At 43.8% G+C, this 22,024-nt stretch overlaps 1 protein-coding gene across 1 annotated transcript in view; it reads left to right on the top strand.

The window, feature by feature from the left end:
* Positions 1-3,194: 3,194 nt before the first annotated feature.
* The window catches only part of Prps2 (phosphoribosyl pyrophosphate synthetase 2), a 32,596-nt gene continuing 13,766 nt past the window's right edge, over positions 3,195-22,024 (top strand). Inside the window, exons 1-4 of the mRNA XM_004871010.4 lie at positions 3,195-3,416; positions 10,146-10,329; positions 17,704-17,802; positions 18,791-18,915. Coding sequence (XP_004871067.1) covers positions 3,295-3,416; positions 10,146-10,329; positions 17,704-17,802; positions 18,791-18,915 — 530 coding nt within the window. The 5' untranslated portion in view covers positions 3,195-3,294. The remainder of the gene's footprint in view (positions 3,417-10,145; positions 10,330-17,703; positions 17,803-18,790; positions 18,916-22,024) is intronic.

The raw sequence follows: 22,024 nt of genomic DNA, 5'->3' as shown, positions 1-22,024 counted from the left end.
GCGGCACAGTTTGTAATAGCTAAAGCTTGGAAACAGCCCAAGTGCCCAACAACTGGAAACTGAACAAAGAAGGTGTGGTTTTTTTATAAAATGGAGTACTACTCAGCCATAAAGGATGAGAAACTAGAGACAATTACAGCTAAATGGATGCATATTGAGGCCATACTCTTAAGTGAAATAAAGAGGACACACAGGTGTAAATACCAAATAGTTTCTCTAGTGTGAGAAACTGAAAGTGTAAATAAGGATTAAATGTTTAAAATGAATAATTGATCATTTGAAATAGGAAGAAAAGGTCCAAAGGGGTAGGGGTGGTTGGAGGGGAAGGGGAAAAGAAACAAGGGAAAGGAAAAATTATGAGAAGAGGAAAAAATGGAAACAAAGTCTTTGTAAATAGGGAGGTGAAGGGCACACAGGCAATGGGGCAAAAATAAGAACCAAGATACATCATGTACAGGTACAAGCACCCAATGATAAATGTAAATGTATTGTATACCTAAAATGTACCAAAAAAAGAATTTAAGGAAAAACAGTCAGTGATGGAAATTATATCATCATTTTTATTTTTCCCACCAACATTTTATCTTAAAATAACGAATATTTTATAGTATGTCCAAGATCTGAGAACACACATACTCAGACTATATATCTTTTCCTCTCTGAGTCTTTAAGCATGTGTTTCCCTTTCCTGAAGCCTCCTCTAATTTGTTAGTTAACTCATGAAGTAAGTGCACTGTGGCAGACCTTTGGTAAACCTAGCGCTCTTGCTTCTCTGTGATTCCATCCCACATTGACTCTGATCTTGGCCATGCAAGTTGGATTGACCAGTGGAATGTTAGCAAGCAAGATTGACTCATCTTTTTGGAAGACTCCTTTTTAGCACCCTGCAGTTTTACTGGCAGGAACCCTGAGCACCACTAGAGATGGTCCATGTGGAGAAGGAAAGAGCCAGGGTTCATTCAGGCAAGTAATTCTCAATCCAGGGTGATTTCATTCTCTGGGGCTTAACTGACAATATCTGGAGACACTTTTGATTGTTGCAACTCGTAAAGGGGCTACTGGCCTCCAGTTGCTAGAGAGGGGCTAAGGATGCTGCTAAACATCCTACAATTCACAGGACAGTCTCACAACAAAATAATCACCCTGCACAAATGTCACCTATGCTGAGGTTGAGAAATTGGCTGTCCATCGAGGTTTCCCCAAGACCTGACTCCCATGGATCAAAGGAAAGGGGGCTTGGAAGAGAAAGTATTCAAATAGAATCTTCCATAGCTGCTGTTTTAAGCCTTCACATTTCCCAGTGATGGTTTGCTGTACAGTCTGTTACTCATGATAATATTTCATGATTTCCATTAGTATTGAAATGGCACATTTCCCCTTGTTTACTCTCAGCACTTTAGCACAGTAACTCATCAAACTGTCAAACAAAGAGTCATTTTCTTACCCCAACCCAAATAGTGCTTCTTCCTAGTGCTATCAAGGTCACAGTGTGTCGACTCAATCCTAGATTCTAAATTCCCATTCATTAACTGGTCCAGAAACCAGGACCTTGAACTTACAATGTTTTATAATGCAGCCTTGTTATCAAAAAACCATGGCCTCCCTATTCTAACAGGAAGCCACGTTGTTCTCTCTATATTTAGAGGAATCGCATTATTAACCAATTTTATCTGTGAAAGAAATTTTAAGGACATAAAAATTGCAGTAATATTGCTGGCAGTAACTTTTATCAGGAGAGTGTAAATATAATTACATTACCAGATTCACTCAATAAAAATTTTAGACATATGGTTGAGTATGAGTATAAATTTCATTGCTATGGTAATTTAGTATGCAAATTTAATTTAATTTTTTATGAAATACAGTCATGTGTCACTAACATCTGGATATGTTCTGAGAAATGTATCATTAGGTGATTTCATCCTTGTGTGAACATCGTAGAGTGTACTAAGCAATATAATCTTACGGGACCCCCTTTGGATATGTCCTTTAGCAGTGACTGAAACATTATTATGTGGCACAGTAGATAACAAACTATTGCAGGTAGTTTTTTTTTTTTAATATCATAGGGCATGTATGCCTTCCTAGAAAGAATGGAAAAATGCAAAAATGCTACTGGAAATGGTGCTTTGACAACTTTTGCTTTTGGCAGTGCTGGAGTTTGGACCCCAGGGCCTTGTACATACTAGACAAGTGCTCTAACACTGAGCTACACCGCAGACCAAGTTTTTCTTTCTTGGGAGGGGGGTTACTGGGGATTGACCAGGGCCCTTACACTTGCTAGTCAAGCTCTGTACCACTGAGCTACGTCCTCATCCCTTAGAAACCTTTTATGGTAAGTAGACAGCTACAGAAATTTAAAAGAAACACTTGACGCACAGGTAATCCAATTTACAAAGTACAAAGACTCAGAAGAAAAATCCTAGTGATATAAATAAACCCACTAATCTCTCAGATCCCAATGGTAAGAAGTCGGGTAGAGTAAGCTACAGTTCAGCCTTCGCTGTGGGTGGCAAACCAATTCTTGCCAAATATTAGAGAGCTTTAGGCTTTGCAAACCAAGAGGCAAAAGGGAAGATACACTATAGGTACTTAGATAATAAGAAAAAAAAGAACAATTTTTCAGTTTTTCTTGCCAACATCCAAACTGTAATAATATTTGCGTCCCTTTTTGGTGATACAGAGCTACTAATGCGAGAAGAGGAATTTGGGGGCGAGGGGAACATTCTCCTAGCTGGGATTCCAAGGTGGTCTGTGCATCACCTAAAGTACAAACGTGCCGAGCTCTCTGCTACAAACTCGGGCGACTCTATGGATCTGGCCTGTGGGCTACAGTTTGCAGATCTTGCTGCAGTGGAAAACCCGTCCTTTACTCTGGGTTTCTGGGTTAGAGGATGGCTCTTCCCTGCGGTGCACACACCTCCTCGGTCCCTTCCCACCTTCTCTCTCTGTGCCCCAATCATCTGGCCCCTGGTCTTTCCACTCGAGGCACGTGACAGATGTCAAGTGTGGGACTCAGGCCCCCAACGGGGCAAGGACCCCGTAGATCTTTCCAACTTGCAACCCTGGTGGTGCTGGCAGCCAGCTTCCCAGCAACCTCCAGCTTCCCCTCCACTCCTGCCCCTCCTCTCTCCTCCCTGCTCCTCTGGCTGCGCCCCAAGCTCCTCCCCTTCGCCCCGCCCCGCCCCTGGGTCCCGCCACCGCGCTTTCCCGCTCCCACAGCAGTAGCCGTCTGCGTCGCTGTCGCTGTTGTCCTCGCCTTCGCAGCGGACCTCTGGAAACTCAAGAGCCACCATGCCCAACATCGTGCTCTTCAGCGGTAGCTCGCACCAGGACCTGTCCCAGCGCGTGGCCGACCGCCTGGGCCTGGAGTTGGGCAAGGTGGTCACCAAGAAGTTTAGCAACCAGGAGACCAGGTGGGGGCCGCGCCGGGGCAGACGCTGGGCTGCGGGGCTGGGCTGGGGACCGACGCGTGCCCTGGCCACCTCCGCGGGCGCCGCAATCTCCCTTCCGGGGCGGGACGGCGGCAACGCGGCCGCGGAGCCAGAGCGGCTGCGCCCGGGGAGAAGCTGAGGAAGGGCACCCATTCGCCGCCCCGCCCGGACGGCCCCGAGCGCGCCCCGAGTTGCCCCTCTGCAAAACCGCGGCGACCCATCGACCCCAAGGTTTGCCCCCCTCCGCTCTCTGTCGCGGCTCCCGGCCTGACGTCCCCTGTCCGGAAGGGCGACATCGACATCGGGGCGGTCACAGACCGTCGGAGATCGAGTGGACACCGCGGGCGGGAATACATCCGTGCCACGCGCGGTGAAGGGGCTTCCCAGGCTCTGCTTGTCCTAGTTTCCGCGTCCCTGCAAGGGTGAAACCAGACCCTTGAGCGGCCCGAAAGATTCCTCTCACGTCCAATACCCTGGCTGGGCACTAGATTTACCTGGGGACTATTCAAACGCTGCTTTTCAGAGGGCTGTCCTCGGAGGTTCTGATCCAACGAGGGGTCGGGGTCAGCCCGGTTGTTCTGCACCGCTTATCCAAAGGGTGAGGTTGTGCTGAGGTTTGAAAGAGTGTGAGAACTCCAGGGTGCACGTGCTGGGCTCTCCAAGGCTCCCTCTCATTTGCTGCCTCCAAGCTGATAGACATTCAGCTTCTTTGTGGTCCTGCGGCTCTGCTGTGTGCAGCAACAAGGCCCTAGTTTGGTGGGAATTCTGCCCAGTTCTCAGGTCCACAAAAAGTGACCGCTTGTGCTCAGTGCAGTCAGGAGGCTGGGCGGCCGGGAAGAGGGGTCCTTTCTCTATGGCTTGAGTCCATGAAGCTCTTTAACTAATTTCAAGGCAGTCTATTTTCTCTCATTGCCCTCAAATATCTAGTGCAGCTAACTGTATGCAGTTACAGATAACTTTTTTATCACTGGCAAAGTTCCAGTCCAACCAACAATTTTAAGAAATGGTGCTGAACAGTTGGACAGCCATACGCACACACAAAAAGAGCCTTTATCCATACTTCTCAGTATTTACAAAAAATAACTTGACATAGATCAGAGATGGAAATGTAAAATTTAAAACTAGTATTTTTAGAAGGAGGCAGAGGGGAAATCTTGATGGCTTTGGGTGAAACAGACATTTCTTAGTGAGTTGCATTAATAATCTGTTAAAGCCCTGGACTGCAGATTAGGTGGGTCATCTTTCTGAGTAGAAGGACAACTGTGTTTGCAACAGGTATGCCACGATGTCCTCTGTCCTACCCTGGACTGCTAGTCACTGATGGCAAAGATGCTTTTTCTTGAGCACTCAGCTTTTAGGGAAAATTCATTCAGTTCACATGACTTCTTCTGGTTGCACAGTGACTCTTATGGTCAAGTAAGAGGAAAAGTTGTGAGTGAGCAGCAGGTGGTATTATTGCCTGCAGCACTTGGCTGAATAATTCCACTTTGCAGCTTAGTCTTTCTCTCTGGAGAAAAACATAGTTAGGTTTAAGGGTTGCAGTACTTTGCTAATCCTTCTTGAGTTTCAGTAGCTCTAAGAACAATAGTTTTTGCTCAGAAGGTGTTGCCACATAAGTAAAGGAGACATTTCTGGATGAAGTGAGTTTCGGAAACAATTTTTGCCCTTCCGGTTCATCTCAGTGCTGCACAATCCTTTGCTAAAGTCATGGTTAATCTAGATCAGTTAATTGCTAAGTCAATGTTGGATGTCTACAAAAAATACTCTGTAGACTGTGGGGCAAAACTCACTCAGATAGCCCAACTATGATTGTTTATACATTTAAATGTAAAGAGATGTATTTTTATTTGGTTTTGAGTATCTTTTATCTACCACTTGATAATAGAAATCGTATGGTCTCCAAAAGCCCTCAGCATGAAGTCTGACAGTTGCTAATATAACTCCATTTTGTGCTTTAACATGTAGACTATAAAGGTTAACGTGGTGACTTTTTCCCATGAACTGTACAGGTGCAGAGGATGACTTTTATAAAGTCCTCTCTGTACCAGGTACTGTGCTAGCAATCTGGTTTTTACCCTGTGGTCCTAGGCATGGGAAACGGAAGGGCCAAAAGGAAAGGAAAATTGATTCAGTTCATGGAAAAGGCCCCTTCCTGAATCCCTCACTGAGCCAGGACCAGAAATCTGGTTTGCTCCTGGTCATCAGTGCTCCCATTGTGTTTGTGAGTATTATTTAATCAGACTTAGAGCCTCCTGATTTTTACCTTCTCATCTCTAAATCACTCCAGATGTGCAGGAAGAAGTCTGCTGCAGCTTCACAGAAATCGCTAGATGACTTCCTAAGATGCATGGTGGTATCTAGAGGTCTCTCTTATAACACTGTACCCTGGTCAGTTCACCAGCTTGTGGGGTCCCAACCTGTGCTGTGGGACCCAAGGTTCTGATGACCTACTGCCATGTACGAAATCACCCCAGAATTTACCAGTTTAAAGTGATAATTGTTTATTTGGCTCACACATCCCCAGTTTGGGGAGGGCTCAGCAAGGAAGGCTTGTCTCATGTGTGGCAGCTGGGGTGGCTGCTGAGGCCGGAGGATCCATTTTGAAGATGGCACTTTTGCACAGCTGGTAGGTGGGCACTAGTTTTTGCCTGGAAGCTCGGGTAGAAACCTGAGTTCCTTTCACTGCAGATCTCATCAGAGTGCTGCTTGGACTCCCCTCTGGCATGGAAGCTGCCTTTCAAGAGGGAGTGCTTTAAAAGGCAGGAAGGGGCAGCTGCCAGCCTACAAAGGCTTGGACTTAGAAGTTGGCACATCACCACTCCTGTCACGTACTGTTGGTTAAGCACAGAGCCCTCCCAGATTCAAGGGCAGGTAACAGAGACTCCGCTTCTTCATGAAGAAAATACTTAAGAATCGGTGACCATCTTTTAATTACCACTCCCATTCACTGTTGAGTTGGTCATATGCATTTGGGGGTCCAAAAAGACCCCGTGGCTAAATAACAAATGATACTGCCTTCTGTCCACCATCTGTTAAAGCCCTGGACTGCAGATTAGGTGGGTCATCTTTCTGAGTAGAAGCACAACTGTGTTTGCAACACATATGCCACGGTGTTCTCTGTCCTACCCTGGACTGCTAGTCATATAAACACTGGTTCTTAAGTGAAATACAGAATCAGATCTTGTGGGATAAATAATCAAGACTTGGAGTTGGGAAACTGTCCATAGAATGCCAGATCATGAATATTTCAGACAGTGCTGGCCACTGGCAGCCTCTGTTGTTCCTGTAGCTTACAGCTGTGTAAGTTAGAAGTCCTCCTGGATCAGGAGGCTCATTCTCTTGGAAGCTCTAGGGGAGAATCCATCCCCTTGACTTTCCAACTTTTAGAGGCAGCCCGAATTTCTTGGCCCTTGGCCCCTCCTCCAACTTCCAAGCCAGCAACTAAGCATCTCCCTGACCCTGCTTCAGTCTTTGCACCTCTTTCTCTTATCCCTTTTGTTTTTTTCTTCCATTTTTAAGGAGCTTTCTGATTGCATTGGCCAATTTAAGTAACCCAATATAATTTCCTTATTTTAAGGGCAGCTGATTAGCATCCTCAACTCCATCTGCAAATATATATCCCCTTCGCTATGTAATCTAACATATTCAAAGGACTTGGGTATAGATGTCTTTGGGGGGGTGTTACTCTGCTCACTGTACCATCTTAGCTTATGAACCATACAAAAAGAGATGTATGCTGTATTTTGTCAACCCTTGAGCTATATAATACTTGATTTCCAAATTAAGTTCACTCTACAGTTGTAAAGTTCACCAAGAAATTATGTTCATTCCTTAGAACTCAAAATAGGGGGAGGTACACATGGAATTCTTTCTGACACTTTCAGCCTGAAGTTGATGGTGTACCATTAATATTCATTTCTGAGACCATGCAGGAACATGATCAAAAGATGGTTGTGGTGGTACATGTTATCCCACTTATTTGGGAGGCTGAGGCAGGAAGGCCAGCCTTGGCAACTTAGCAACTTAATTAAACTCTGTCTCAGAAAGAGAGAGAGAGAAAGAGAGAGAGGGAGAGGGAGAGAGAAAGGGAGGAAGAGAAAAACCAAATATCATTTTCACAACATGTAAACTTAAAATTCATGTTTATCTTCTCATTATTATCCTTGAAGTTGGATATAAGCTTTTGTTGGTTTAGATAGTCTACTACATGGTATCTCAAATGTTGATTTGTTTTGAGTTTTCAATAGTTATAATTTGCTCCTTTAATAAAATAATTTCATTGGGTATAGTTGCCTTCTGATAGCAGAAATAGGGTAACCGTGACCCTCACTTACAGATGCATTGTAGTTCACTTATGGATGAATTTGCTTACAACCAGTTTTGCTATAATGCTATACACAGATTCCTAAAAATTACTGTGCTGTGCAGATTGTACAATTAAAAGTCACAAGGCTTATGAGAAAAATGGAATTGGAGCATGACACTTAAGAACTTCCTCAATGACATCTAAAAAAACACATGGAGATGTAGTATAAACAATAAAACACTTTTACATGTTTTATATATTCTGCAAAGTACAGAAATACTGCCATCAACATGGCTTTTTCTGATGAAAACTTTGCTGATGGAAGTGCGACTCCGAAGGGCTACAGCTTCTGAGTTATTATGAGATAGCAGAAGGGAGGTTATCTGAAATGATGAGGCGAGCTGGGACCCCAGATGTGGCTGAGTGCATCTCACTGTCCTCGTGTGATGTATGCTTGTGTTTTTCTAAGTGGCTCCATTTAGCTGGACACAGCTCAGTTTTCTGCATTCTGTCCCAAGATGCGTTTGTGCATAAGCAAAAGCAAACATTATGCTCAAATTGTTCCAAATCTATCAGCCACTGGAACAAACCTGCCTTTACAGAAGAAACATCTCAGCAGAACTCACCACAGTCCTGATTCTTTTTTTTTTTTTCCCCCGGTACAGGGGATCAAACTCGGGACCTTCTGCTTTCTAGGCAGGCAGCAGAACCACTGAGCTACATCCCCAGCTCACAGTCCTGATTCTTACCCGGTGCTCTGGGCAGGACTTTCCCCGAAGACACAATTCAGTTTTAGTTTTCTTTCCGAGAAGGGTACACACCAGGAATGAATGGGCTCTCTCTCCCTCTCTCCCTCTCTTCCTTCCTCTCTCCCTCTCTTCCTCTTTCTCTGAATACCACTGAATTTGTTACCTGGAATTCCAGAAATTTTCAGATATGCAATTTTAAAAAATTTACCTCTTACTTATTCTTTCTCAGTAAGCCGCAGGAGGATGCTAAGCACCCAACAAGGAAGTGCAGGAGAAAAAGGGGTGCAGGAGATGGGACCGAGGCAAAGGGAATCCCCGGCCAACAGCTGGGCACAGGCAGGAAGCTGGCACCAGGTCAGCCAGCCCTGGAAGGGACATCTGCAGGACAAAGAAATGGCGCTGGCACTTGAAGCCTCTGATACTCAGAGATTGAAATTGTCAGTGAGGTATTCAGGGTGAAATCGGAATTTTGTAGGCAGAAAATTTACCAGAGAAAAAGGTGATTACCTAGAGGGGAAACAAAAATCTGCAGGAAAGAAAAATATGAACCTTGATTTAAGTTTCCTATGTGGCTCAGCTCTGAGCCTCATTTACACAGTTACAGAGTAGCAGTCAAAGCTGGGCGTGATGGCGCACACCTGTAATCCCAGCACTCTCTCGGAGGCTGAGGCAGAAGGGTAGAATTTAGGTTTGAGTTTCGGGAGTGACTGAGGGAGACCTTGTCCCAAAGAAAAAAAATGAAAAAATGAAAAAAACTGGGGATGTAGCTAGTGTAAAGGTCCTGGGTTCAATCCTGAGTCACACACACACACAGTGTAGCAGTCAATTTTCAGTTTGAGTATTGATCTGTGGATAATGGCAAGATGGGGAGGGTGTACCTGTGAGATGGAACAGAGAGGAAGTAGAACCAAATCCCCTTCTTCCACAGTGAGGAGTCAAGCCATCAGATGAAAAGTCAAGATGTAGGAAGGCACATATTAGCTAGACACTTGAAGGTAAACATCTAAAAACCATATCAAGGGTTGCAATTGATTATCTATTATAAGCCTCACAGAATGATTTGAATTTTTAAAGCAACATTCATGTAAAACTTTAATATCAGTAAAGCACTAAAACAAAGTATTTTGCAGAAAAGAGTTAACATAGCGGGCTTGAAACTCAGAAAGGCTTGCTTCCAAAGTTGGCCTTTGGCTGGTGTCTGGGAGCTTCGATTCCCCAAGGTTCCCACCATCCTTTGATAAGAATGGTTCCCGGGTGCCTAAGTTGGTAACAATTGGGGAACGATGTGATTACGGGAAGGCCGGAGAGCCTGGCCTTTTGGCATGCACTAGGCATCTAGGTGATGGCCCTGATTCTTTAAGCAGTTTCCCTGGTAGCAACATTTTGCAAGTCTTATCACAGCTTGCTACTGGAGGCGTTAAGCTCGACCTCTGAATCTCACACCTGCTTTCCCCCAGCTTCACCTTATGCACCCTCCCTTCTCTGATTTTCCCTGTGTCCCTTCCCCATCATAAACCTTAGCCATGCATAAAGTGCAACTTTATGCCAAGTTTTGTGATTTGACCTGATGAATCATCAAACCTGGGGGTGATCTTGAGACCCCTCCAAGATGCAGACATACTTTGACGTCAATCGATGGCATTTTTCTTTTCCCAGTGTGGAGATCGGTGAAAGTGTCAGAGGGGAAGATGTCTACATCATCCAGAGTGGCTGTGGAGAAATCAATGACAACCTGATGGAACTGCTCATCATGATCAATGCGTGCAAGATCGCCTCGTCCTCCAGGGTGACTGCGGTGATCCCGTGCTTCCCGTATGCCCGCCAAGATAAAAAGGACAAGGTGGGAGAGGCGGGCGTGTCCTGCTCTGAGCCGCCATCATTTCTGCACATGCCACTTCCAGTAGAATATCTGGCAGTTGTTGGCTTTCTCTTAATGCTCACATGAGCACGCGTCCTCACCTTGTCTTTTTCAGATTTGTCTTTGAGCCTACCACATTAGTATTTACAGATCTCCAAACAGGTAAACCATATTTTGCAGGTGTCAAATTATCATTATTGGCTTTCTCATGATGGAATTGTGTGTGTGATGGTGGATGGAGCTAAGTATACACACCCCTCTGTGAGTACATAGTCAAACTGGGGAGCATCCTGTTCAGTTCATTCATTGTAGCAATGTCAGGGTCCTGACTGTAAAATTGCTAGAATTTTGCAGGATATTTCTATGACACCGGCTAACATTGTTACTTATGTTGTTAGGAACTGCATTGTTCCTTGCACCTGCATGTGGATCTACAACTCTCCCCAGATACAAATTTAATAAGAAATGCTATTGTCTGTTTTTAGCCTTTTAAGGAGAACAGATTTCATGTTGCTGAATTATTTTTTTTTTTTAGCAACATTAGCACTACAGGAGGCTCTGTAAGTCTATACAGATTGAAGAAAATATAATTGTTCTTAACCTTCAAGGTACATCAGAGAAGTTGAAGTTTGAGGAAACCTTGGAGGCAGATTTAATTAGTTTGCTAGGGTTGGGAAAACAAATTCCCATAAAGTAGGGAGTTTAAGAGAGCAGGAATTTAATCTCACACAGGTCCAGAGGCCAGAAGTCTGAAATCCAGGTGTGGGCAGGGCTATACCATCTGGAAGCTGTAGGAACAGCTGTTTCCTCAACTCTTCGGCTGCTGGTGGCTCCTTGGTTCCTTTACTTGTGGCAGCCTCACTGCAGTCTCTGCCTTCCCATATCATTGTGTGTCCTCTTCTGTCTCTTACAAGAATACTGTCATTGCAGTTTAGTTTTACCCTAATCTTTCATACTTTGTTTTTTTGAGACAGGATCTTACGGTATAGCCCAGGCTGGCCTTGAACTCATTATGTAGCCTTTAACTCAAGGCAGTATTCCTGCCTCAGCCTCCTGAATGCTGGGTTTATAGGCATGCACCAGCACTCCCGGTTTAGAATGGTTTCATCTTGATCTTTCCCTTGGTTGTTTCTGCAAAGAGCCTATTTCCAAAATAAAGCCACATTGTAAGCCATGGGTAGGAGAGAACTTGGGGGCTGCCACTTGACCCATTACAGTGATCAACTCTAAGCTCTGGGGCTCATTTCTAAAACAACACAAATTTCTGAAAACAGCATAAATTTGAATTCGTGAACCAAGGTCTTCCTGAATTTTAACCTCAATCTCTTCAGATATGGCTTCCAGTCCCTTCTTTCAATTTCTTTTAACCATTTAAACATGTTCGAACCACTATTAGCTCACAGGCAGTGCCAGAAGAAGCAGCTGGCTGGATTTGACTGATGAGTCATAGTTGGCCAACTCTTGCATTAGAGTGCGGGTTGGCTTTGTAGTCAGTTTTGTGTTGCTGTCACAAAATCCCCAAGACTGGTGACTTCTAAAATGAAGGAGCTGATATGGCTCACCACGCTGGTGGCTGCAGGACCCAGATAGCATAGCACTGGCACCCTGGCAAGTGTTCCCTTTGGCTGTGGAGGAGAACTGGAAACAGAGCTAGCCATGTGCAGAAATGCCAAGTGAGCTCCTGGGATCAAGTTTCCAACACATGGACCTCGGGGTGTGTGTGTGTGTGACTTTGTGACTGCAAGAGGGCTGTTGCTGTGAAACCATGCCCCCTACTTGTTATTTATCCAGCTTCTTGTATATTTAAACTAGAGTAAAGTTTTTTGCATTACTTTTAGCTGCTGAATGCCAGTGTTTAAATTGTGCCCCATCAGTGTCGTGTGCCTTAGCGCTTCCTCTCATCTGGATCTTTCCATGGGATTGCTTAGCAACTCCATCTTTGTCCTGTCATAAAGAACCTCATTTTCTGCTGCCTTCTCTTCCATATGGCAAGAGGCTTAGTAAATTCCCACACTGTAATGATTTTTTATTGAGTTCTTTAATTTTCAGTAGGTTTTGCATTTTGTGTTTGGCCCTGAGCTATTCAATACACTGTATCTCCTCCAGTAAATCATTCCTTCATCAGGCCCTGCTCCCATCGCTGAGTGATTTCTAACCCCCAGTTCCTCTGTTACAAATAGCGGATACAGATATTGAGGTGTGTGCATTTTTTGTTGGCGCATATCTGATTCACACCAACCTCTTTTTCCAAGGTTGTGTTTTCAAATTTGGTTTCTTATTTTTATTCATAATAAAGTCTTTGTAATGGAGAAACCAGCACAATCTGTCCCCTGCCTCTTACATTTCAGGACCTATGATGGTCCCTGATCTCTGTCCCCAAATTGCCGTGCTAACAAGAAGAACTCTGCAGACTTTTGAAAACCCCGATGGCTTTAACTGCTCTGTGGAGCTGCATTGTCTGACTAGCTGTTCACCAGTTTCCTATTGTTACACATTTAGATCTGTTTTGCATTTTGGGCCATTTTGAACATACATTATGTGACTTCCCTGAACTTAACTGAATGGAAGAGATAAGACCTTCTTCATCCTCAGCTGGGGCATGGTTGTGTACTCCTGTAATCCCAGCACTCTCAGTACAAAGGCCTTGAGTTTAATCCCTGGTACTGCAAAAAAGAATTATTTTAAGGACAGCTCAATCTTTGAAATAGTATTACTATCGTATTGTTTATCACCTAAGCCACTGCGGAGATTGAAAGGGGGCTCTGTTACTAAGTACCTGTGCCAGGAAACATGTGTTCATGCAGACTGTCCCAGGCAAGCCTGATGGGATAGCCCCCTCTGTCTATAGCTCCAGACAACCTTGCAGGTGACCAGGGCATGATTGAGATGATTGAGCAACTTTCTCTGAAAAGAGCCACGTGTGAAATTGGGGATCCTTGGGCCTGGTACCCGTATATTGTCCTGGCATCCTTATTCTGATATGTCTGTGTAGTCAGTGTGACTTGTATTATAGTAAGGAGAGCATTAGTCTTTCTTCAAACTTGTTGAAAGGAGAATTCTTAGTTATCCATCATCTGATGTATGCTTTTGTGTTTTTTTAAGTTTCTCACAATTTCTCTATTTATTTCTCCTCTTCCTTCAGCTTTCAGCTAGAAAACTGTACCAGTGATTGCAACAGGGATTTAGGAAGCACTTGAGAGGAATGGCCTTGCTTGGCTTGATGTGCATACCTGTAATCCCAGCACTCAGAGGCTGAGGCAGAAAGATGGCTGGAAGTTTGAGGCCAGCCTGGGCTACATAATGAGTTCAAGGCCAGCCTGAGCTACACAGCGAGACCCAGTCTCAAAAAAGCAAAAAGAAGAGGGAGAGAGAAATGGCTTGAGCCTGCTGGCACATTTCATTTCTTAACCAAGTGCCACCGTGCGCCAGTGTGGGGAAACGGTGAGGAGACCAGGCAAGATTTGGGACGGAGAGTTCACTTCCGCCTTCTGCTTCCTGTAGGCAGGCAGAGGGCCATGTGGTGGTTGAGTGTCACAGCAAGCCATGAGCTACACTTGTTTTGGCCACAGAAGGAGCTCTGGGCAGCTCTCCCAGGTTTTCTGTTGTCCTTTTTCCATCCCATGGGACTGTCCTGACTATGACATCTCATGAAATTCTGTGTAATCACTCTACTCAGAAGTACCTGCAGAGAAACACAGGAAAATCTAGAGCCTTTTTGCCCTCTTTAAAGCCTGTTCCCGTTTTTTACCTGTGGTTGATGTTTTTTCAGCAAGCCCTGTACAAATGTTATTTCGGGTTTTGTTTGTATGCACAAGAACCCAGGGATAGTTTCTAACAGTGAAGGAATGGTTTCGTACATGATAACACATCAATACAATGTAATAGCAACATGGACTAGTGATGAGGAGGTAATATTAATTGTAAAAGACATGGTACAAAGTGCTTTGAGCTTGGGGGTGGCAACATTGGAGTGAAATTGGCTCAGGTTTGAATTTCAACACTATATTTACTCAGTTTTCCCTTTGTAAAAAAGTTACTTAAACTCTGCAAATTCAGTTTCCTCATCTGCAAATGAAGGACAGCATGAGCTGCTATTTATAACTACTAGTACCTAGCCTATAATCCACAGTTGACCAACGTTCTCTGAAAAGAGCCATGTGTGAAACTGGAGGTCACTGAGTCTGTTACAGCAGCCCAACTTCTGCCATCTTAGTGTGAAGGCAGCCATGGCCAATATTATAAATGAACGGGTGTGACTGTGTGCCAATAAAACTTTATTTGTGCATCCTGAAATGTGAATTTTATATAATCTTCAACTGTCTGAAAACACTGTTCTTCTTTTGATTGCTTTTCAGGCACTTATAAATGTAAGAACCACCCTGAGACCTTAGGCTGGGCAAAAACAGGCCACAGGCAGGTTTGGCCTTGGGCTGTAGTTTGCTGGCTTCTGCCATAGCACAAGTCAATAATTGCTTGTTCTCTTATCTGGTGAAAACAGTAGGTTGTGGGCAAGACAGGGAATAGTTACTTCTGGGGGTGAGAGGGTGACAAAGGACTTTCAGCTTGTTTTTTGTTTGTTTTCTGTTTTCCAAAATCATTTTGAAGGTCGTGTTCTTGTTCAAATGATAAAATATTGTTTCCTTTTAGTTTTTAACTGATGTGAATCTCTGTAATCGTGTAGTTTTGCAAAAGCTTGTCAAAGTTACTTTTCTGGCACTGTGTTGTTTGATACATTGAATGTGATCTGGAATATCCTGAGAAAGTCTTTGTCATTATTGGGCTGACTTGCAAAACTTTGACCTTCATGTATTTTTCATTAGAGAAGTCGAAAGTTTTATTTCAGCTACTAAGACTTGACTCTACCTTTGTTTAAATGCTGTACTACTTTGTCTCTGTCTAGACTATAAGTTGTCTTGTAAGTCACTCTTCCTATAGGGTTCAGTTGGGTGCCCAGCCAAGCTGTGAGACTTAGTACCAAAACCAAATTTGTAAACAAAGTCTGAAGAAGGAAATCAAAACATCTGTATTCAGAAATTACCTCTGTCATTTAGAGCCCAGCACTAAGAAATGCTTCGTGCCACTGTGGAAAGAGGGGAGTCTTTTTGCTGGTGTGTTAGTCTGTTTGTGCTGCTATTGCAGATTATCTGAGACTGGGTAATTTGTGAAGAACAGAAATTTTTTTTCTCATGGTTCTGGAATCTGGAGGTCCAAGGCCGAGGCACCGGTGTGTGGTATCTAGAGAGGAACACTGTGTCCTTCCGTGGGAGAAGGTGGAAGGAGGACATGCACAATGGAGTTCACAGCCTCTCTGCCAAGGGCCTCCCTTCCATTAACTAGGGAAGAGCTCTCCCAGCCTCGTCACCTCTGCAAGACCACACTGCTTAATTCAATCACATTACCAACTTCTGAATTTGGGAGGAGGTACATTCAAACCTAACAACCACTTATCAAATTCTAGGAAGAGCACATAGTTGATTAACATTGTGAATCAGATTTTATTACAAAGAAGTCAGTGACCAGTTTGTTCTTTCAATTGACCTGGAACTTTCTTAGATGAAAGAATGCTTACTATCAGTGAGGCTAATGACTAAGCCTTGGAAATTTGATACTACAGAGATTCTACTATGAAATATTTACTGGAAATTATTATGTGCAGGGCATGAGCTATGTGAAGCAAAAGATGAGATGTTCAAAAACAATTGTTTGCCCTCAGGAACAATGATGTTCCTTTCTTCAGCAGGCATCACAAAGAGGGCCCAAATGGTAGGAGCCAAATGCTTAAGTGATGCTATGTCACTTCTGAAAGGAGGGATGATGTCTGGAGTCCTTGGTGTGCCTTACAATTGGGAGACTGGAGCCAGTCTGGGAGGACTAAACACATTGGGCCAGCAGAGATGGGTAGGATAGGGAGCAGGTGCCATGTGGGTATACAGGCAAGGCCATTCTGCTCTCTAGAGGAGTCAGCCAGACCCGGTCCACACTGTGGGGAGGGGCGCAGCGCAGATGCCGGGCAGGGACAGTTCTCAGTAGACTGCAGCCACATTGGCCAGAGAGCTTTAGTTTGAAAGCTGAGAAAATCAGGTTTATTCCGTGTGAATATGTGGTATGGGGGAATTAAACAGTCAAAACATAAGTTAAAGATATATACTTCATAAAGATGATTGAAGAAGTTTTTTTTAAAAAGGAAAACAAAAAGAAAGATACTGATCCATAGTCTCATTTTCTAGAAACAATTGCTGTTAACATTTTGGGGTGTTTTCTCTCATTTTTTTCTATATATATATATATATATATATATATATATGCAGATTTTTATTATAAGATATTTTTTAAGAAATGCAATGATGTGTCGGAAAATATGACAATAATCTGATAACATTTTGATATAATTCTTTGCTAAGTGTACGTGAATATATTGCATATGATACACTGTGTGTGAGTGTGTTAAATGGGATCATTTATTTGTCATTATTTTGAATGCCATCTTTCTTTAAGCTTATATTTTCTTGAGTACTTGTGTAGCAATAATGTTGTTCATAGACAGTTGCTGAATTCTTCCTAGATCCTGTCCATATAGTCTAATCATGTCAGTATAGTTTCCTGGATTTTTTGATGTTGAGTTTTATTGTCCATAATTTGTAACGTGGGAACTAAAGCTATAAAGAAGTTAGGAAACATTGAAAAGAACATAATATCAGTAAATGACAGTGCATCTCTTTCTCTAACTACTAAATTATCTGTCACCATAAAATGTTCTTTCTTCTCCCTGGTTTTGGTTTAATTTGTAACAAGGGTGGCTTCCAGCTGTCTGTACAGGAAAGCATCTCTAACAGCTGAACTGCATGCCATTGCTAGCTGCACAAGGGTCTCCTGGCTTTGGTCATGTCCCATGTACTGCTGTCCTAAAATGTTTTTCTCCAGCCTTTGCTGGCTTGCCTTGAAAGTGATCTCAACGAGGCTTCTAACAACCATCCTGCTTAAACTCTGTGTCCTTCCTGCTGTTATCTCTCTTTTCTATACCTTTTATTTTACCTCTAGGCATTTATCCCAGCCTGAATTATGCAAATTGTGACATTCTATGTGTAGCAGTATCTACATTTAACTGTGAGCTTCTCTGACATTTGTTCTCTATACCCAGTATGGAGCACATTGCTTCACAACAGTATATGGAAACAGTCAGTATTTGCTGAACAAAATAGAATGAATATATCTTTTGTTGTCACAACATGTGTCATTTTCCTTATTACACTTTGTTGATACCATCTGTGCTGTAGCTTTCTCAGCTATTGCTTAGCAGGAGGAATCTAACAGCATCTATCTTTTCCTGCTGTCAAGTCCATGTCTTTGTTTTTTTAGAGCCGTGCTCCGATTTCTGCCAAACTTGTGGCCAACATGCTCTCGGTGGCAGGGGCCGATCACATCATCACCATGGACCTGCATGCCTCTCAGATACAGGTACCAGCATTTTCTCCCTGCCAGTGGTTAGGTCCTGACTCTGTTAAATTACAGTAGTGCCTCACTTCATGAACTTGATTCATTCCATGATTCTGGGGAAGAAGGCTGCAGTCATGTTCATGCAGAGAAGACAACCGAGGCCATGTCCATCACCTGATGTGGAGTTCACCAACAGAAGCAAAATTTTGCTAAATGCTTCAGCTTACAAACTGAATTGTTCACAAACAGAAGGGTTTGTGAACCTGAGAACCAAGGTATTATTGTAAATAGTTTCAGAAGGAGGTAGCATTCCTTGTGTTTGAGTTTGTGTATGGCTCCTCACTTGGAGGTTTTTTTTGTAATAATAACTCAATGTTGATACATCTTATCTCTGTCACTGCTTGCCTCTTACCAGTTTTGGAGGGGTGAAACAGGTTTTTGGAAGTATACATGGTGTAATTCCATCTCAACTTCTGGAAAGCCACTGGAATGACAGAGTTGTAACATACATTTGTTAACCTCTTCATAACTTAGTTCCTTCACCTCTAAAACAGGCCAAATTATACAGCACCTGCTTTATGATATATAATGAACGTAAAGTATTTGGTTTGGGAGCTAAAAACAACAGCCCTGCATTGTGTAGTGGCCCATGTCTGTAATCTTAGCTGAGAGAAGCTGAGGCAGGAGGATCTCTGTGAGTTTGAAGCCAGCCTGGGCTACCTAGTGAGTTCAAGGCCAGCCTGAATTACATAGTGAGACTCTGTCTCAAAAAAACTAAAAATAAATAAATGAATGGCCCTTTGCCTCCTTGCAAAAGGCCATCCCAAGCAATTGAATACATTTGGAAGGTGCCTGGCTTGAAATATCTGCCTTTTGATTTTGTTAAAATTAACAAAGGAGAGTCTGTTGGAAGATTTCTTTTGAATACAAAATTAAAATGTTATTTAATGAAAGCAATCATCTTTTCAAAGAAACAAACTCTGCAGTGTAACACTCACTTGTTTTGTAGGGATTCTTTGATATTCCGGTGGATAACTTGTATGCAGAGCCCGCCGTTCTGCAGTGGATTCGAGAGAACATCAGCGAATGGAAGAACTGTATCATTGTTTCACCTGACGCAGGAGGAGCCAAAAGGTACCATGCAGGCTGCTTGTGGAAATTTCTCTCATTATCAATTGTTTTTTCCTGTCTGCATTTCTCCATGCATTAGATAAGAAAGTAGGTTTTATTATTATTATTATTATTATTATTATTATTATTATTAGCAGTGCTAGTGATGGAACCCAGAGCTTCACACGTGCTAGGCAAGCACTCCTCCCCTGAGCTGTACCTCCAGCCCTGGGAAGCATGTTTCAAATTACTTAACATTTTATTTTGCAAATGAGCAAGTAAGTAGACCACAGGCCTCACTGCCAAAGCAGAAACCCCCCATCTTTGTTGCCATTTCGTAATTCATGAAAGTAAACACACACACACACACACACACACACACAATCTATATATTTGTTTTCAGCAAAAAATAGATTTTTAAAAGTTATTTTCTGATTATAAAAGTAATGAAATTTTTTGTTGTTTGTTTGGGTTTTTGTTTTACTTTTTTTTTTTTTTTGAGACAGGGTTTTTCAAGCTCACCTTGAACTTACATGTGGTCCAGACTGGCCTCGAACTCACAGAGATCTTCCTGCCTCAGCTTCCTGAGTGCTGGGATTTACAGGCCTGTGCTGCTATGCCTGGCTAAATGTAATAATACTTGGAAAATAAGGCTTTTAATTCACAACACAGTTGAGCTAGTTCTTCCTATTCCAAACACTCGGAAATGATCACCAAAAAGGAATGAAATTTTACACAAGAAATTTCTATGTATAGAACTCTAAGAAACAGAAATATCTGAAGCCAAGACATAAAGAAAGGGCTGAAAGCTGTGTTCTGGTGGCCTGGGGCGTGAGGTATGGGATCTAAGAAGAGACTGGTGGTTTTGAACACCTACACAAGAGCATCCGTAAAGAAGGGAGCTGAAAGCCAGACCTCCAGCTAGCAGTCGAGGTCTTTGGACAGGGGAGAAAATAGTGACCCATGAGAAGTCAGATCCTGAGCCTGGGCCATGGGCAGATGTACAGTGGAATGTATGGGGATAGGAATCCCTAGCGTGAGAATTGGTGACCCCCTCAGCCGCAGAGCCGCTTGCAGAGAGAGACTTCCACAACCTAGTTGCTTAGTGAGCTCTCCCTGCTTATGTGACCCAGTGTGTGATGGTCCCAAGTCAGCAATCCAAGAGGATACAGTCTGCCGGGCCCCAGGGTGTGCTGACAGCAGGACCCCTTGGGGCGCTAGAACAATGACTAGACTGTCGAAAGAGCAAGTTTCAAAGAAGACTAAAGAGAGAGAAGAGATGGAAGCCAGCCAGGCGTGGTGGTCCACGCCTATAATCCCAGCACTCTGGGAGACTGAGGCAGAAGATTCCAAGTTTGAGTTCTGCCTGGGCAATTTAATGAGTTGTTTGAAAGTAAAACATTTTTAAAGGGGATTGGGAATGCAGCTCAGTGTGAAGGCCCTGGGTTCAATCTCCAGTATCACAAAAAAGAGAGAAAGAGAAAGGGCGGTGGGGGCACGTGCTACGGAGAGGCCCGCAGTGATGAGCTGTGCAGTGGCGTGCGAAAGTGGTCCCGAGAAGCAAGTCTAATCAGCTTTGCAGAGGACTCGGAGTTAGTGAGCCAGTCAGGCACAGGGTGTTCAGAATCAAGACAGAAGAATGAAAGAAAGCTGATCTGATACATAGTGTTCACTGCAAGCTCAGGCTGCTGACTCAGGAACCTTGGCAGCTGCAGTCTGGGAAGAAAAAACATGTAGAATCTGCAAAGAAAAAAGTGACCGGGAGTTGTACTGTCCAGGTAGGGGCCACAGTGGGGAAGGGAGTAGTAGGCGAGACTTCTGCCCACCAGCCCAGTGTGAAAGCAGAGGCTGGTTAGTGTGTGCTAATAATGCTGAGAAGTCACGGGGACCCTGAAGCTTCAGGCGACTGTTAAATGCAGGGCCTGGGGGTGCAGCTCAGTGGAAAAGCGCTTGCTCACCTAGCATGCAGGGAGCCCTGAGTTCCATCCCCAGCACTGCAAAACGAAACAATCAAAACCAAGCCTGCCCCTGGTTTGGAACCCTCATCCATCTGCAACCCAGTAAGGGCCATGCAGTCACACTTAAAAGCTTAGGAGTGGCCCAGAAAGCAGGCAGTCATAACGCTCTGCAGTGCAGTGTAGGCCCAGATTCTCAGAAGAGCCCGTTCCTTCTGATCTCAGCTGCCCTCCAATGGCTGCTTAGGTTTCCAGCACAGAAGAGGAGGAAAAAGTGGGCCATGCAGCTGGTGACGGGCCTCTGCCAGCTGCAGGAAGTGGCCATGGACAGGAAGGAGACACAAGTGTATGAAAGACAGTAACAGTTAGCTTGCAAAGAGCCCCCATTCGAGCAGCAATCGGATGGAAAGCAGCACCACTTGAGAGGACCCTTTCCGGTGTGGGATGGGCACAGGAATGCCCTTGGCCAGCACATCAAGGTTAATTCATGCCATGTTGTCGGCTGCTTAAGAACGTGTCAGTTTCGCAGACTGGTTTCTGCTGGAAATGCTTGTGGTTGACATGGAAACTTACTTCTGTCATGTGGTAGAATCTGCATTCAAACAGAACAAATCTCCTGGCTTGAGGTGAAGAAATAGACTAGGGGCTCTAGGAGTGTATGATGTCCTTGGTTTGTAATAACAGCTTTATTGGATTGCAGTTCAAATACCTCCACTTCACCCACTTAAAGTGTACAGTTCGGTGGTCACAGACTTGTGAACCGTCACCACTAACCCAGAGCATTGTTATTGCACCAAGAGGAGACCCTGTTCCCATTAGCAGTTGCCCCCCATGCCCCCTACCCCCAATCCCCTCTCCCCACTCATCTCCCTTCTGTCGCGATGGAACTGTGTTTTCGGAACTTTTCACATTAGTTGATCATACAATGAGAGGCCTTCGTGTCTGTTATTTCTTTTTTTTAACCAGCAGATGCAACTTCGGTAGCTAATAAGCCCAAATAGATTCCGCAGACCCATACAGCCTTTTCCTTTCCTTTCCCAACCCTGTTTTTATACATATGACAAAAAATATCTTGCATGTTCTTAGCAAAAATTGAAATAGTGCAAACAGTGACTCAGCTCTTTGCTTTTTTAAGCACTGCTATTCTTTCCAGTGTCAGAATGATGTTAGTCAAACAC

Source organism: Heterocephalus glaber, unplaced genomic scaffold (assembly GCF_053883595.1).
Source record: "Heterocephalus glaber isolate CG9 unplaced genomic scaffold, H.glaber_assembly_v1.0 deba00001594, whole genome shotgun sequence".
In the NCBI taxonomy this organism is placed as follows: domain Eukaryota; kingdom Metazoa; phylum Chordata; class Mammalia; order Rodentia; family Bathyergidae; genus Heterocephalus; species Heterocephalus glaber.
Note: the sequence above shows the minus strand (reverse complement) of the source record. Positions and strands in the feature narration are given on the sequence as shown.